The sequence below is a fragment of the Vanacampus margaritifer genome, chromosome 5, assembly GCF_051991255.1.
Source record: "Vanacampus margaritifer isolate UIUO_Vmar chromosome 5, RoL_Vmar_1.0, whole genome shotgun sequence".
In the NCBI taxonomy this organism is placed as follows: domain Eukaryota; kingdom Metazoa; phylum Chordata; class Actinopteri; order Syngnathiformes; family Syngnathidae; genus Vanacampus; species Vanacampus margaritifer.
Window position 1 is genome coordinate 9,937,731 of NC_135436.1, and position 12,449 is coordinate 9,950,179.

The following is a 12,449-nucleotide window of genomic DNA, read 5'->3' on the forward strand; positions in this document are numbered from 1 at the left end:
AGTTACAATTTTGTTGCTTGTTGGACCTATTCATCATTTGAATAAGAGATCTCCAGCTGCAGTGCCAGTGGGCATCGGACACCGTAGTGTGAGGGTTGTGCGTCAGTGACTCGGACAAACAGCCAAATGAATTGACACCTTGCTCTCCATCCAATATGCACTTTAAAAACGGTTGGGTCAGAAATAAACCAAATTAGTTAAAAAAATGGGCCAACAAATTAATAATCCTTTTCCAATCATCCAATCTTTTTTTTTGGGGGGGGGGGGGGGGGGCTTCTTTTGTGGTTAATTTGTTTGACCCAACCGTTAGGCCTAATTGAACACCCCACTGAATTTGGTCAAATATGAACTGACCCAACTTTTTTTACCCAAACAGTTGTCAAATGAATAACCCACAAAACAAACATTGAATTGGGTGAAAACTGAACTGACCCAACTTTTTGAATTTTTAGCCCAAAAAGGTAGTAAAGAAAATATTTAATTAATTAATAATCCACAACGCAGCCCAATTTTTGGGTAAAACAAATAAAAAGTTGAGTTGGTCCCTTTTTGACCCAATTAGGGTTATTTTTGACCCAACTGTTTTTAGAGTGTGAATGGGAGCTGGCGGCAGAAGGCAAGAAGGATGAAATATTGAAGCTTTGACATTTTTGGCGAGTAACACTCAAAGCGCAACGTCTCCCATTCACACTGAATGGTGAGCTCAGATTCATTAATTTGTCCACCTCTACAAGTCACCGGCGTGTTGTCCTCACTGCTGCTGCTGCATCATCACTTCACCTCCCTCACTGGGCAGTTATGATTAAGAGACCACTCCAGTGTGGTTCTCTCCAGTGATTGGCGATCAGAGGGAGAAGATTTTTAGGAGGTGCTAAAGAATCATTTGTATGCCTTCTGTGTGGTGACTGACGGCACACATAAAAGCGGGAGCTCCTTAGAGCATCTTTCAAGAGTGCTTTTGCTCCAGGTTTATAGCTCAGAATCTAAATGTGTCTTTAAGTGTCACCTTTTTAAAGGCCAGCAGGGGCTACTCTACAAACTACATAACAATGTCTGCTCACTTTCAAGTAAATTAGAAAATTGCTACTTCTAATTTCATATACTACCTCAAAGCAGTTTACAATCTTGAAAGCCGAATAAAACTCGACTTCATGTTCTCTCTTTACTATCCCATATAGAGTAAAACCAAAAAGAAACACTTTAAAATCTGACATTCAGCATACCAAATGTTTGATCTCATTTGTAATGAACTTTGTTCTTATTTAACTTAGACTATTTTTTCTTGCGTGTGCGTGTTTTGTAGATTGCGGAGTGGGAAGAGATGCAGCTCGATGAGCAGGTCAACTTTAACAATTGCAAGATCGACCCTGCCCCATTCCAGCTGGTGGAGCGCACATCACTACATAAGGTCTGGTTCTAATTACAATTATTCCACTGTGAGCTATTAGAGCTGCATTCAGGTAGTGACTGAAAACCGAAATCGAAATGACAACATATTAACTCATTCACTCCCAGCCATTTTCACTGAAGCAACCCCCTTCGTTCCCGGCTGTTTTACTGGATTTTGACTGATATTGCAAGGTCCACAGAATATTGTTTTCTGTTGCTATTAACATGTAACCTACCAAAGGAAAGATTAGAGTCTCTTCTTTCATAAGGGAAAAAAAATATTTTTGTCTGTTTCTTTTTTGCAGCAATTAGCATTAGAATATAGCCAAGTTTCATCATTATTCACAAATCTGTGAATATCTAGAAGGGGAAAGAGCTTTTTGCAACATTCTTCAACTATTTTCTTCAGTTCAGAGGCTGCATCAAAGCCTTCTGTATGCTCTAGCATAAAAAAAAAAAAAACATAAACGTATAAATACTTTCTTGGGACACTGGTAATATTTACAATGGAGCAAATGAATTAAGGGGCCTGGTCCCTCCGTCGGCTTGTTACTAGGGCTGGGCGGTATGGCCCAAAAAATAAAATCTTAATTTTTTTCTCCAGAACATAAATTGTCTCAGTATTTTTCAAATCCTTTACATTCATCCTGACTTTAGTTAGCTGTTTGATGTAACATGTTGCTTGGGTTGATTGTGTTTTCTTTGCAGTGTGCTGTAGAAAACACTCTTTCAAAACGTGCACACACGATCATGTAGTGTTTCCAAACATGCCACCTGCTAATTATTTGTGGGTTGCAGCTGTGGCAGTATCTAATGTCCTCCATTCAGAATACTACCTTCTCTCTGTCCTTTGTTGTCTGTGTGCTGGGTTGATACCTTTTAAACATTTAAGAGAGCGATCCCGCATGCTATCCATCTCCTCCCTCTACTGCACACTCCTAAAAGCTAACACCACACACACAATCTCCTTCAGCATAATAAATACGGTCCAGTACAACTTCCAATGCTGTTTACAGACATGCATGGTTATGCTCTTTATGCACTGTTGATATTGTACTTGTGGCATTCGCTGTTCTCCTTTTTGACCTTTCTGCAGCAAGCCAACTTTTTTTTCTCTCTCTCTCTTATGGCGTATTTTTCTTTTCCTTCCTTTGGCTTGCTTAGTTTGTCACTTTGCTTTGTGTGTCCTCAACCTCATTTAATGATAAGGATATGTGTAGTGAATGTAGCTTATTTGCTGACACAGAGGCGATGCTGAGCAGATTACAAACTTGTCTTTCTTCCATAGAAACTATTGTAAAGTTACTGCAGTCATAATACAGTAGCTTCTTGACTTGAAAAAATATATATTTACACGGGGTAAGTTGTTTTAATTCATCTACATTTGTGAATTTGTAAGTTTGAACATACCATTGGTTATCACTACACTAGATGAACTCATTCAATCACAGACATTTTCACGGAAGCAACCCCCTTCTTTTACTGTATTTTGAAATTAAGTTTCATCATTATTCACATTCCTGTTAAACACTGGCAAAAAGAGCTTGTTGCAACATGACCTTGGCTGATCTTTTATACTCTGCTGCCACTTACCATTGCTTTAAACCACGCATTCATGCCTTCTGGTTGCTCTAGCATTTAAAACAACAACAACCATAAAAACATATAAATAAGTTTTTTTCACGTGCAGCCAACAAACATCACTCTACATGTGACAACAAATGTCACAAGAAGGCAAGGGACAGAAAAGCTGACTCTGAACATTTTGGGTCTTTGGTGCTTGAAATAGCACCTTGACAATGCTCTGGAATGAGAATAGCATTTCTAAACTAAGTCACAGGTTCAGTAGTTTTATAACCTATGACCATTCGGTGCTGTATGATTGTAGAGTGAGCTACTGTCACCCCCATAAAAAAATACAAAATATCATTGAGTATACACAACAGTATATTCTCTGATGGGAAAGCAGTTACATATGCTTGGCCCAGGCTTGAAAGCAACAGCCAGAGCCACCATTTACTTAACAACACAGTGGGATCTAGTTCAAGTATCCCCAAATGCCTCCTCTGCTTCAACAGAAAGTGCAATTAAGCACTAAAAAGATGTGGAAGGAACAGCATCATCAGACCAGCAACCTATCTGATCTGCCAGTAAAGTTTTTGACCTCGTGCTCTCTCTATTGCTTTCAGCAGGATGTATGCAAGAGCCTGCAGTGAGGGGAAGATTAAATGCAACTTTAATGATCCTCGTGGGAAAGCAAAATATTTGCTTCAGCAAATGCAGCACTAATAAGTCAGAGTTTGGAAGTGAAAAACAGGCTTGCGTAAGCAAGTTTTCAAAACTGGATCAAAGCGGTATTCGATGTAGGTAACTGGCTGCGGTCACATTTCTGGCATTGGATACTAGAACATTTTGCCAATAGAAAACCTTACATGTCTGACCCAATCGCAATCATATTTTTTATTACTCATATTTTATGAGCGCTGAGGTCCTCTTTAATTCACTAATGTCAATCATGTCTTTATTGAGTGCTCTGACAACGATGACAGTATTTCAGCCTCCTATGTTCTGCAAATCATTTGTTTTTGTTGTTTTTTTAAAGCGTACCGTACACCCCCGTAGTCTTCTATTACTATGAATGTTAGTCGGTGGTCCCACAATTTGACAAGCAGTGTTTCGGTTTTACTGTTGGAGGATGTTCCTAACATTAAAGAGCAGCTGTCGCCTTGCCTCTTACCAGATGTTTGCTATGTAGCAGATGTTTGCTAAGTAGCATAAAGGAAAGGGAGAAGGCATTTGGCTGTTTATATCGCTTCGGTGTTTAAGCGTCAGTAGACATCTCCATTTTAAATCATTTTAGCTAATACTCATTCCGATTCCGTTATTGTTTTGTTTTGAGTGCATTGTTTGATCTTTCACCGATAACCTTTCCTGATTCATGGTTGGCTTAGAACTGTCTCGGTCTTTAAATTGGCTGCGTGAAACACAATATCTGACACGCTGAAGTGATCCAATTTTGTTGAGATTTTATTTGAATGGCTCCAACTTTGGAGTTGATGGCTTTTTTTCAAATAGGACTATTCACACCTGAGGTTTTACCCCCAAAAATAGGTTGTTGAAAAAATAACCGTTGTGTGTAAAAAAGGGGCTGACTGCTGGGTTTTGTTGTTGTTGTTGACAAAGCAATGCAAAAATGTGATTGTTTTAATACGAAAATTTTTAAATAAAAATTGGGACAAAATGACTCAAGTAGCGGTCGGTCCCTTTTTGACCCATAATTGGGTTGTTGTTTTTACCCAACTGTTTCTGCAGGGCAGGCAACAATAAAATCAATGGAAGCACACAGGAGGTTAAAAAAAACATCCATCCATCCATTACCAGAACCGTTTGTCCTCACAAGGGTCGTGATCAATTTAAATAAAATTAAAAAAAAAAAATCAGCCTAGAAAAGCTTTTTTTTAAAGGAAGGTTTTGAGTCCTTTATTAAAAGCTTCTACTGTCTGCGGAGGTCTGAAATGAAAACATTTTGGAACAAAAAGTTATTTTCGGCTTCTTCTGCAGCCTGTTGTGAACGAGAATCATTTTAGACAATGCTGTCATCGTAATAAAATTTAAAAGATTGTATTTGCACTAAAAATGTGCCTGCTGTGCCGCTTTTCTCATGTCTGCTGCTGTATTCCTTCCAGACACACACCATCTTCTCCCTGCTGGGCCTGGACCACGCCTACGTCACGAGTATTGGACGTCTCATTGGGGTGGTTTCCCTTAAAGAGGTAAGAACATTGTTACCTCTTATTCCTTGTTTTTTCAATCAAACTTTACATTCCTTTGTGCTAAAAGTCGTGACTGCCATCACTAACCAGCACAATGCATATGAGTTTCATAATTGCAAAATCACAGGCGCACACACTCTTCAGTCAAAATGACAGACTCCTCCTTCTACTTGTTATGTAAAGTGACAAACAAAAGGCTTCCTGATACTGCCATCTCCTTGAAATGTCCATTTTCTGTCAGTCTGCACACCCTCCCTCACTAATTTCCTCCACCCCACCTCACACTCTTTGTGAATTGTCCAGAAAGTGGAGAGAGGATTGTTAGCTAAGTGCAGCGCTATTTGTCCGCGACATTTAGGTGTTTTTGTTCTGCGTTGCACCAGCAGACAATAGCCCGTCCAAAGCAGATAAAGCCCAGGCTCTCCCAGCCTGACACTGTGTCACACAGACATGCTGTTATATCACTGCTCTGTCCACATTGGAGTGGAGACATGCTTTTGTTCACATGTTCATAATTGGGAGGGGCTCATTGGCTGTTATCAGTAAAATGCAAAACCTCCGACAGTCAAGTTACATACATGCAGTGCTAAACAAATGATAAAATGAGAAATCACAAATACAGTATGCTCATGGTTCGGTACCCATGTATTGGCATATGTGTAGATTTTTTTTTTTTTTCAATATGAATATCATTTTTAACAGTTTTTTGTTTTGTTTTTATTTTTCATGCGTTTGATATGAAAAATGCACGAGGGCTCTATTGTGGTAAGGAACACAGCGAGTGAGACGGCAGAAATGAAGAACTCCCGGCCAATCGAACTGGCTCCGCTCATTAATCCATTGAAACTCAGTTTGGAGAAAGGCACCTATCCCAAACAAATCGCACCAAAAACCCATCATAATGCATTTCAATTATAATTATATAATTGTATGCGGATGTTTGCTATTTGCAGACCAGCCCGGTCCCTATCACCTGTGAATAGTGAGGCTCCAATGAAGCATCATTAACTCATTCACTCAGCCATTTTCTCTGAAGGAACCCCCTTCACTCCCGGCTGTTTTACTGGATTTTGACCGATTTTGCAAGGCCCACAGAATATTGTGTTCTATTGCTATAAAAAAATGGAACCTACCAAAAGAAACATTAGAGTCTCTTCTTTCATCAGGAAAAAATTGTATACTTCTATCGGTTTTTGCAGCAATTAGCATTAGAATATAGCTAAGTTTCATCATTATTCACAAATCTGTTTAAAACAGTGGGGGGAAACAGCTTTTTGCAACATGGCCCTGGTTGATCTTTTATACTCTGCTGTCACCTAATGGCCGTTTTTGTAATTACTACCATTGCTTCACCCGTTCTCTTCAGCTCAAAGGCTGCATCAAAGCCTTCTGTATGCTCTACCGCACGTGTCCTGCATGTTTTTGAGCTTTCTGATTAGCTTAAATATGAATCAGCTGTGTTGAACATGGGAAACCTCTAAAACTGTGGTGTCAAAGTCCGGTCCTCAAGTGCCTGAGTCCTGCATGTTCAACACAGCTGATTCATATTTTAGCTCATCAGCAAGCTCTGCAGGAGCCTGATAATGATCCTGATCATTGAATCAGATGTGTTGGAGTAGAGAAACCTCGAAAACATGCAGAACTCGAGGACCGGACTTTGACACCACTGCTAGCATAAAAAAAAAACACACACGCACGCAAAAAGAAAAACATATAAATACGTCTTTGGGAGCATGGTAATATTAAATACGTTTGTTTTGGAGAACAAATGAGTTAAGTGATTTAATGCAGACGCACTCGATGTTTTACCATTTTTAGGATGTGAACAAACTAAATCACAGATTTATACCCAAATTTGAAATGGATAAAATGTATCTGTGAACTCTGAATGTAATAGTTTATTCATTTAAAACATTGCTTCACAAGCCAACATGTGACATTTGAAAAGTAACTATATGGCCAAAAATTAAAAATAAAAAAAAAGAACAGCAGGGACAGAAAGCTTTCTGTGCTTTTTGAAATTTTCCAATGATGAGAGAAGTCAAATTGCTTTTTATATCCCGCTTTAGCTGCGCCATATGGTGCCCAAAGCGCTTTACAATTGAAGCCTCACATTCACACATTCACACACACCAGTTGTCCATGCTGCCGTGCACGGCGCTGCCAGGTGTTCATCGGGGTCCAGTGTCTTGCTCAAGGACATGTAAATGGTCACCAGGAGTGAGGATCGAACCCACAACCTCACGGGTGGGAGACGACCACCCTACCACTGAGCCATGCTTGTATCAACAAAAGTACAGTCATTTCTGGATTATAAGGCCTGTACTATAAAGCAAATGAGCCCAAATACAGTAGGAGAGACAGAACGAGAGCGAGACAATTTGCGCCCTTATAATGGAAAAGAAAGTAGCGAAAACCCGGTGCCGTAACATTAAAAATGGCTTACAAGTCGGGTGCGCTTTATAAGCCAGAAATTACTGTAGATACGAGAAAAATAAAATAAAGTGAGGATGACCATTACTTTGTGATCATGAATTGAAAGCAGGAGTGGATCAGCTATTAAACAAGGTAGCAACACATCTTATGCCAGTTGACTACTCTGACGCAGCATCGGGTGCACTTGAGTCATATATAGAACACCTGGATTTAAAACAGTTTAAAAAAATAAACGTTCACGTTCACTCATTTTACTTATGGCACGCATTTCTCCACTGACGCTTAAGTATGTTCTTTGGCACCATTTGGGACACAATGCTTGTGACATAATCTTTTATCTGTTAAGCATTAGCAGTGTGGACATTTCTTCTTCGACTTTCTCCTTGTCAATTTTTTGCTGTCAAATCTCTTCAACACACAGCATCAAAAGTCATTCTGTCCTTATTTTCCTTACTTTGTAGCACACGCTGCACTCTGATCCTGATCTCCCCCACCCCACCCATTACCTCTCGGAGGAGACATTCTGGTGTAAAATGTGAAAAACGCTTGTGTTCTCAGCGTGTAGACTAGCATATGATCCTAAAACCGAAAGTAGATGCAATATAGCATAGTACAAACTTTCAGGATCTGTAGCAGCCATTTGGGTCCAACTGTCTTCGCAATAAAACTTACCAGAGGTGTGAATTTTTGCCTGATTATGTAATTTCCAACTTCAGCTCTTTTTAATCATCATTACTAATAACATCAAATGTCAAATATTCACTTATTTGGAATTTGATGCTTGCAACACATTCCAAAAAAAGCTTGGAGGTGGATATGCTTCCTCACACCCGTCGCCATGGGGGGACCGTAGGGGTCTGTGGATCCCTAAAAATGTTTTTTTATTATTTTTCATTGAAGCTAATTTTGTGTTTTATAATACTAATGTTGAGTTGTTTATCACCAAGACATAAAAAAAAGAAGAAATAGTGGTGTGATTTTGTTTGATTGATGGCCAGTGTTATCCGCAACAGCCAATCACGGCCTTACTAAAAATAATGTTAGGTACGCTGGCTTATACATGACGAATATGTCAATGTTGACATGCGAGAGTCATGTACATTTTTCAAAGTGAAGCTGCAAGTTTTTTTTTTTTGGTTTGCTATTGTGTGTGGGAAGACATGTCTGTACAACGCGTACATAGTTTTAATGAAGGAATTCAGAGGACGCTGACGCACACGACGAGCGTACGGCAAGTGAAGAGGGACATACTACATTAGTGTCAGCAACTAAACAAACACGTGAAAAAAGAAACCACGGGAACCGCATATCGTTTGGGCATCTAAAATGAGGTTGGAATTTACTTTCCTTATTTCTTTTTAATTCGGCTGCAGACACCGTTTAAACAGGTTGGCCCGTTCGAAGCGATATGTCAGCACATCCGCCATATTGGATGTGGCAATTGTATTTGCCATTAAATCGGCAAATAATTAGTAAGATTGAGTTAGAATGGGATCATACAATCAAAGGTAATGGTTCCTTATTAAACCCATGAGTTTTGCCTTGGTGATATATCTCCTAAGAGAAACTGAATGAGGCAGCTTTACAAATAGCTTCACTTTGCCTCATCCAATATGGCTGCGGCGTCAGCGTACTCACGTGTGTTTATGTACAGTACTGTAAATGCTGTCTGTGATAATACTGGTCAGCGGGCGCCATTCAATGAATGGATGCACTGCAGTGCTACGTGAATTTATCCAAATATATGAGGCAAGTTAATGCTGTCTGTAGGGTATTCATAATGCTTTTCATTTGCCCCCTCCCTGAAGCCTGGGCTCTGGCTTTCTGCTGTGTTATGTCACCTTTCCTTCTAACAATACAGTGAGTAAATTGTCAACTTTTTTTTTTAATTTATGATACACATTTCTTAATTAACCAAATATTCTCTTTTTGATTAAAAATTTAACAGAATGTGTTGAATTAAAAAGCTGTTTATATTTACTCAGATATTGCAAAAGAGAAATGGAGGGATACAAATCTGCAATGGAGTGAATCTGCAATAAGTCAACCGTGAAGTAGCAAGGGACCACTGTGCTCAAAAAGTATTTGAAACTAATCATGCTTATTGTTAAATCTTTGTTTATTTCCCATTCTTGCTTGATGTACAATGGGGTCTTCGATGTTGTACTTTGCGCTTCATACTGCACCACTCATTTTCAATGGGAGACAGGTCTGGACTGCTGGCAGGCCAGTCTAGTACTCGCACTCTTTCACTATGAAGCCACTCTGTTGGAACACAAGCTGAAAGTAGCTTGTAATTGTCTCACTGGAACAAGCAGTCTCTGAAAAGTCTTTTGAATTTGGCAGTAACATTTTGGACTTTTTCCTCATTTTTTTTCCCTCCATCAGGTATCCCAAGGACCTAGACTTGACTTCTGTCTGTTTTCTGTCCGTCCAGCTTCGCAAAGCAATCGAGGGTTCGGTGACGGTGAAAGGCGTGAAGGTGCGCCCACCTCTGGCCAGCTTCCGGGACAGCGGCACCAGCAGCAGTGAAAACGAGGCAACTGAGCTCCACAAGCTGTGGGATCGGCAAAAGAGCACGTCGCTGCCCGGCGACCTCACCCTGTCGGAGTCTGATGAAAAGTCCCAGTGATGCCCAGAAGAGGTGGAGGAAGCGTCAAAAGGAGACGTTATGAGGTCCGTAATCCCCCAAATCCTCGGGGCTTCGGATCAATATTTAATAGTGGAAAGAGTTCTCTTCTTCTCTCATTGTCCTTCACAAAAATCCACAGGGGAGCAAAACACATGACAACCTGCGTCGTCAAGTCTTTTCAAAAGGGATGTTCTTACGCAAACGTTTTGTTCATTTGAGGTGCTTGTAATGTCCGGACAACCAGTCTTCCATTTGCTCTTCCACTGTGTGTACTGTAAGAAAGTGATACTGTATGCATGTTTGCCTCGAGAGGCAGACATGCTGGATTTTGTTGAATTTTTTCCCTATTGATGTGGCACACTGGAAAGGTGAATCGTTTCAAGATTATGGATGACGCAAGCAGTCATGCCCGATGTCCTGAAGCCATTTGAATAATGCACACTCCTTCCTTATGAGGAGCCACGCATATGGTACACAAACACGGTTGTGGAAACGTCGGCCATCTAAATATAGCAGTTACCGATCAGAGAATGTTGAGAGGACGCTAATGGAAGCAAGTGAGCGAGAGAACGAGTATCATGGAGCAAATAGATGGCGCGAAGATGGAAGTTTTCATTACGCAAGCAGCTGTTCTCGTCCTCCTCATCAATCCGTCTTCGATCGCCGTATTAGCTAACGGCCATTATTATTCCAAGCCCTGTAGCTGCATCTTAGAAAAATCCTGTGACCTGCACATTATAAATAAGAACAGAATGCAATCAAGTTCGAAACACAAAATGAAATCGAGAGGTAATCAATTGAAACTGCCGCTAAATGATTGCTCCACAAGTGGCACGAAAACACTTTTTGATTTGTCTTCCATGCGAATAACGACCACTGAAGACAAAATGCCATTTGCACGAGATCACATTTTTGCCTGGCATACTCCGCCCATCGCACGGGTTCTATTTCTACTCAGATGTTTTTAAAAGAGATGGGGATCATGACTGTAATGTCAAATCATAATTTCATGTCTTAACCAATCTTTAATATTCAACTATTCTCTTTCTCAGAGACTTGGGGACTTTTTGTATAAAATTATTGATCGTAATTTTATTCTTCTTCTGTCTTTTATTGTACTGTCTGAAACATTTCAAGTTGTTCTGATGACGGCCCCGCACGCCATCATTGAATATTGAAAGGGACCAACATGTTGGCGCTCTTCTTCACGTCATAGCATTGGGCTCTGGGTGTGTTTGAGGAGTTCTTCACAGATGGGGGAGACTTGGCCACATACTGTACATTGCCATAGCAACCACAAGGCCCAAACAATATCTACTAGCAGGCTTTCTTTTATTTCTACGTGTCTCATTGCATCATTCTGTCAGCCTTTTAACCTCATAAATGTTTAACAGCGATCATCAGTGACCACTCAGAAGAAGATGCGTATTTATAAGTCTGGAGTTGTCGAGATTTTTTCTTATTGGTTTCTTTTCTTATGGCTGATCTAAGTGTAGATAATCAAATTGTGCAATAACAGTCGTTCATCTCACGTTTGATTGATGACATGAAAGCAAATATAACCTTATTTTTTTAAAGAAAACTTTAAAAGTGTAAAAAATGACTGTATACTGGAAGTGAGCCACGTGAGCTTGAGTTAACATTTGACTACTGAAGAGGGGAGGTTTCCCCAAACCTTTTCTAACTCAAGTCAACTCGTTTAAGTTGTCAAGGAATTATTAAGTGAGTTCATGAAGATTTTTGTCTGTGTTGTTTATTAATACTGTAGATCTTGTGGTGATTCATGTTGCATGGATGCTAGTTGACACTCGCGCAATGATGTGTGAGTGTTTTTATCATGGTCTTGTCAAGGTGGACCTTGATTTAAAACCATGCACCATTCATGGGGGGCTACCTTCAATCCACTTTTGAGGGCTCTTTTGTGGGAACATACACTGTAAGGGCCCAAACCAGAGAGAGCGGAACAATGTCAAGATATTTTTCACAGTGAAAAATGCAGAAGTGTTTTGTATATCAGGGACAAATAAATGAGATTTTAACATGAAATTGTTGTCGTTTTGTTTTTTTATTAGATCCTTTCCAGCAACATAAATCTTAAATGTAAACCAAAATGTCACAACTTTGAAAAGTTTTGCCATTGCTGTCATTATCCACACAAATCAGCCAAGAATAGTCAAAGCACGGAAATAATCTCTAAAACAATGTTGGACAAAAATTTA

At 39.8% G+C, this 12,449-nt stretch overlaps 1 protein-coding gene across 3 annotated transcripts in view; it reads left to right on the forward strand.

Annotated features, from left to right (window-relative positions):
- Positions 1-12,276, forward strand: part of LOC144052300 (chloride channel protein 2-like) — a 104,227-nt gene extending 91,951 nt beyond the window's left edge. For all 3 annotated transcript variants that reach the window (XM_077566233.1, XM_077566235.1, XM_077566234.1), the window contains 3 exons: positions 1,304-1,408; positions 5,076-5,162; positions 10,036-12,276. In XM_077566233.1, coding sequence (XP_077422359.1) covers positions 1,304-1,408; positions 5,076-5,162; positions 10,036-10,230 — 387 coding nt within the window. In that variant the 3' untranslated portion in view covers positions 10,231-12,276. The remainder of the gene's footprint in view (positions 1-1,303; positions 1,409-5,075; positions 5,163-10,035) is intronic.
- Positions 12,277-12,449: the final 173 nt, after the last annotated feature.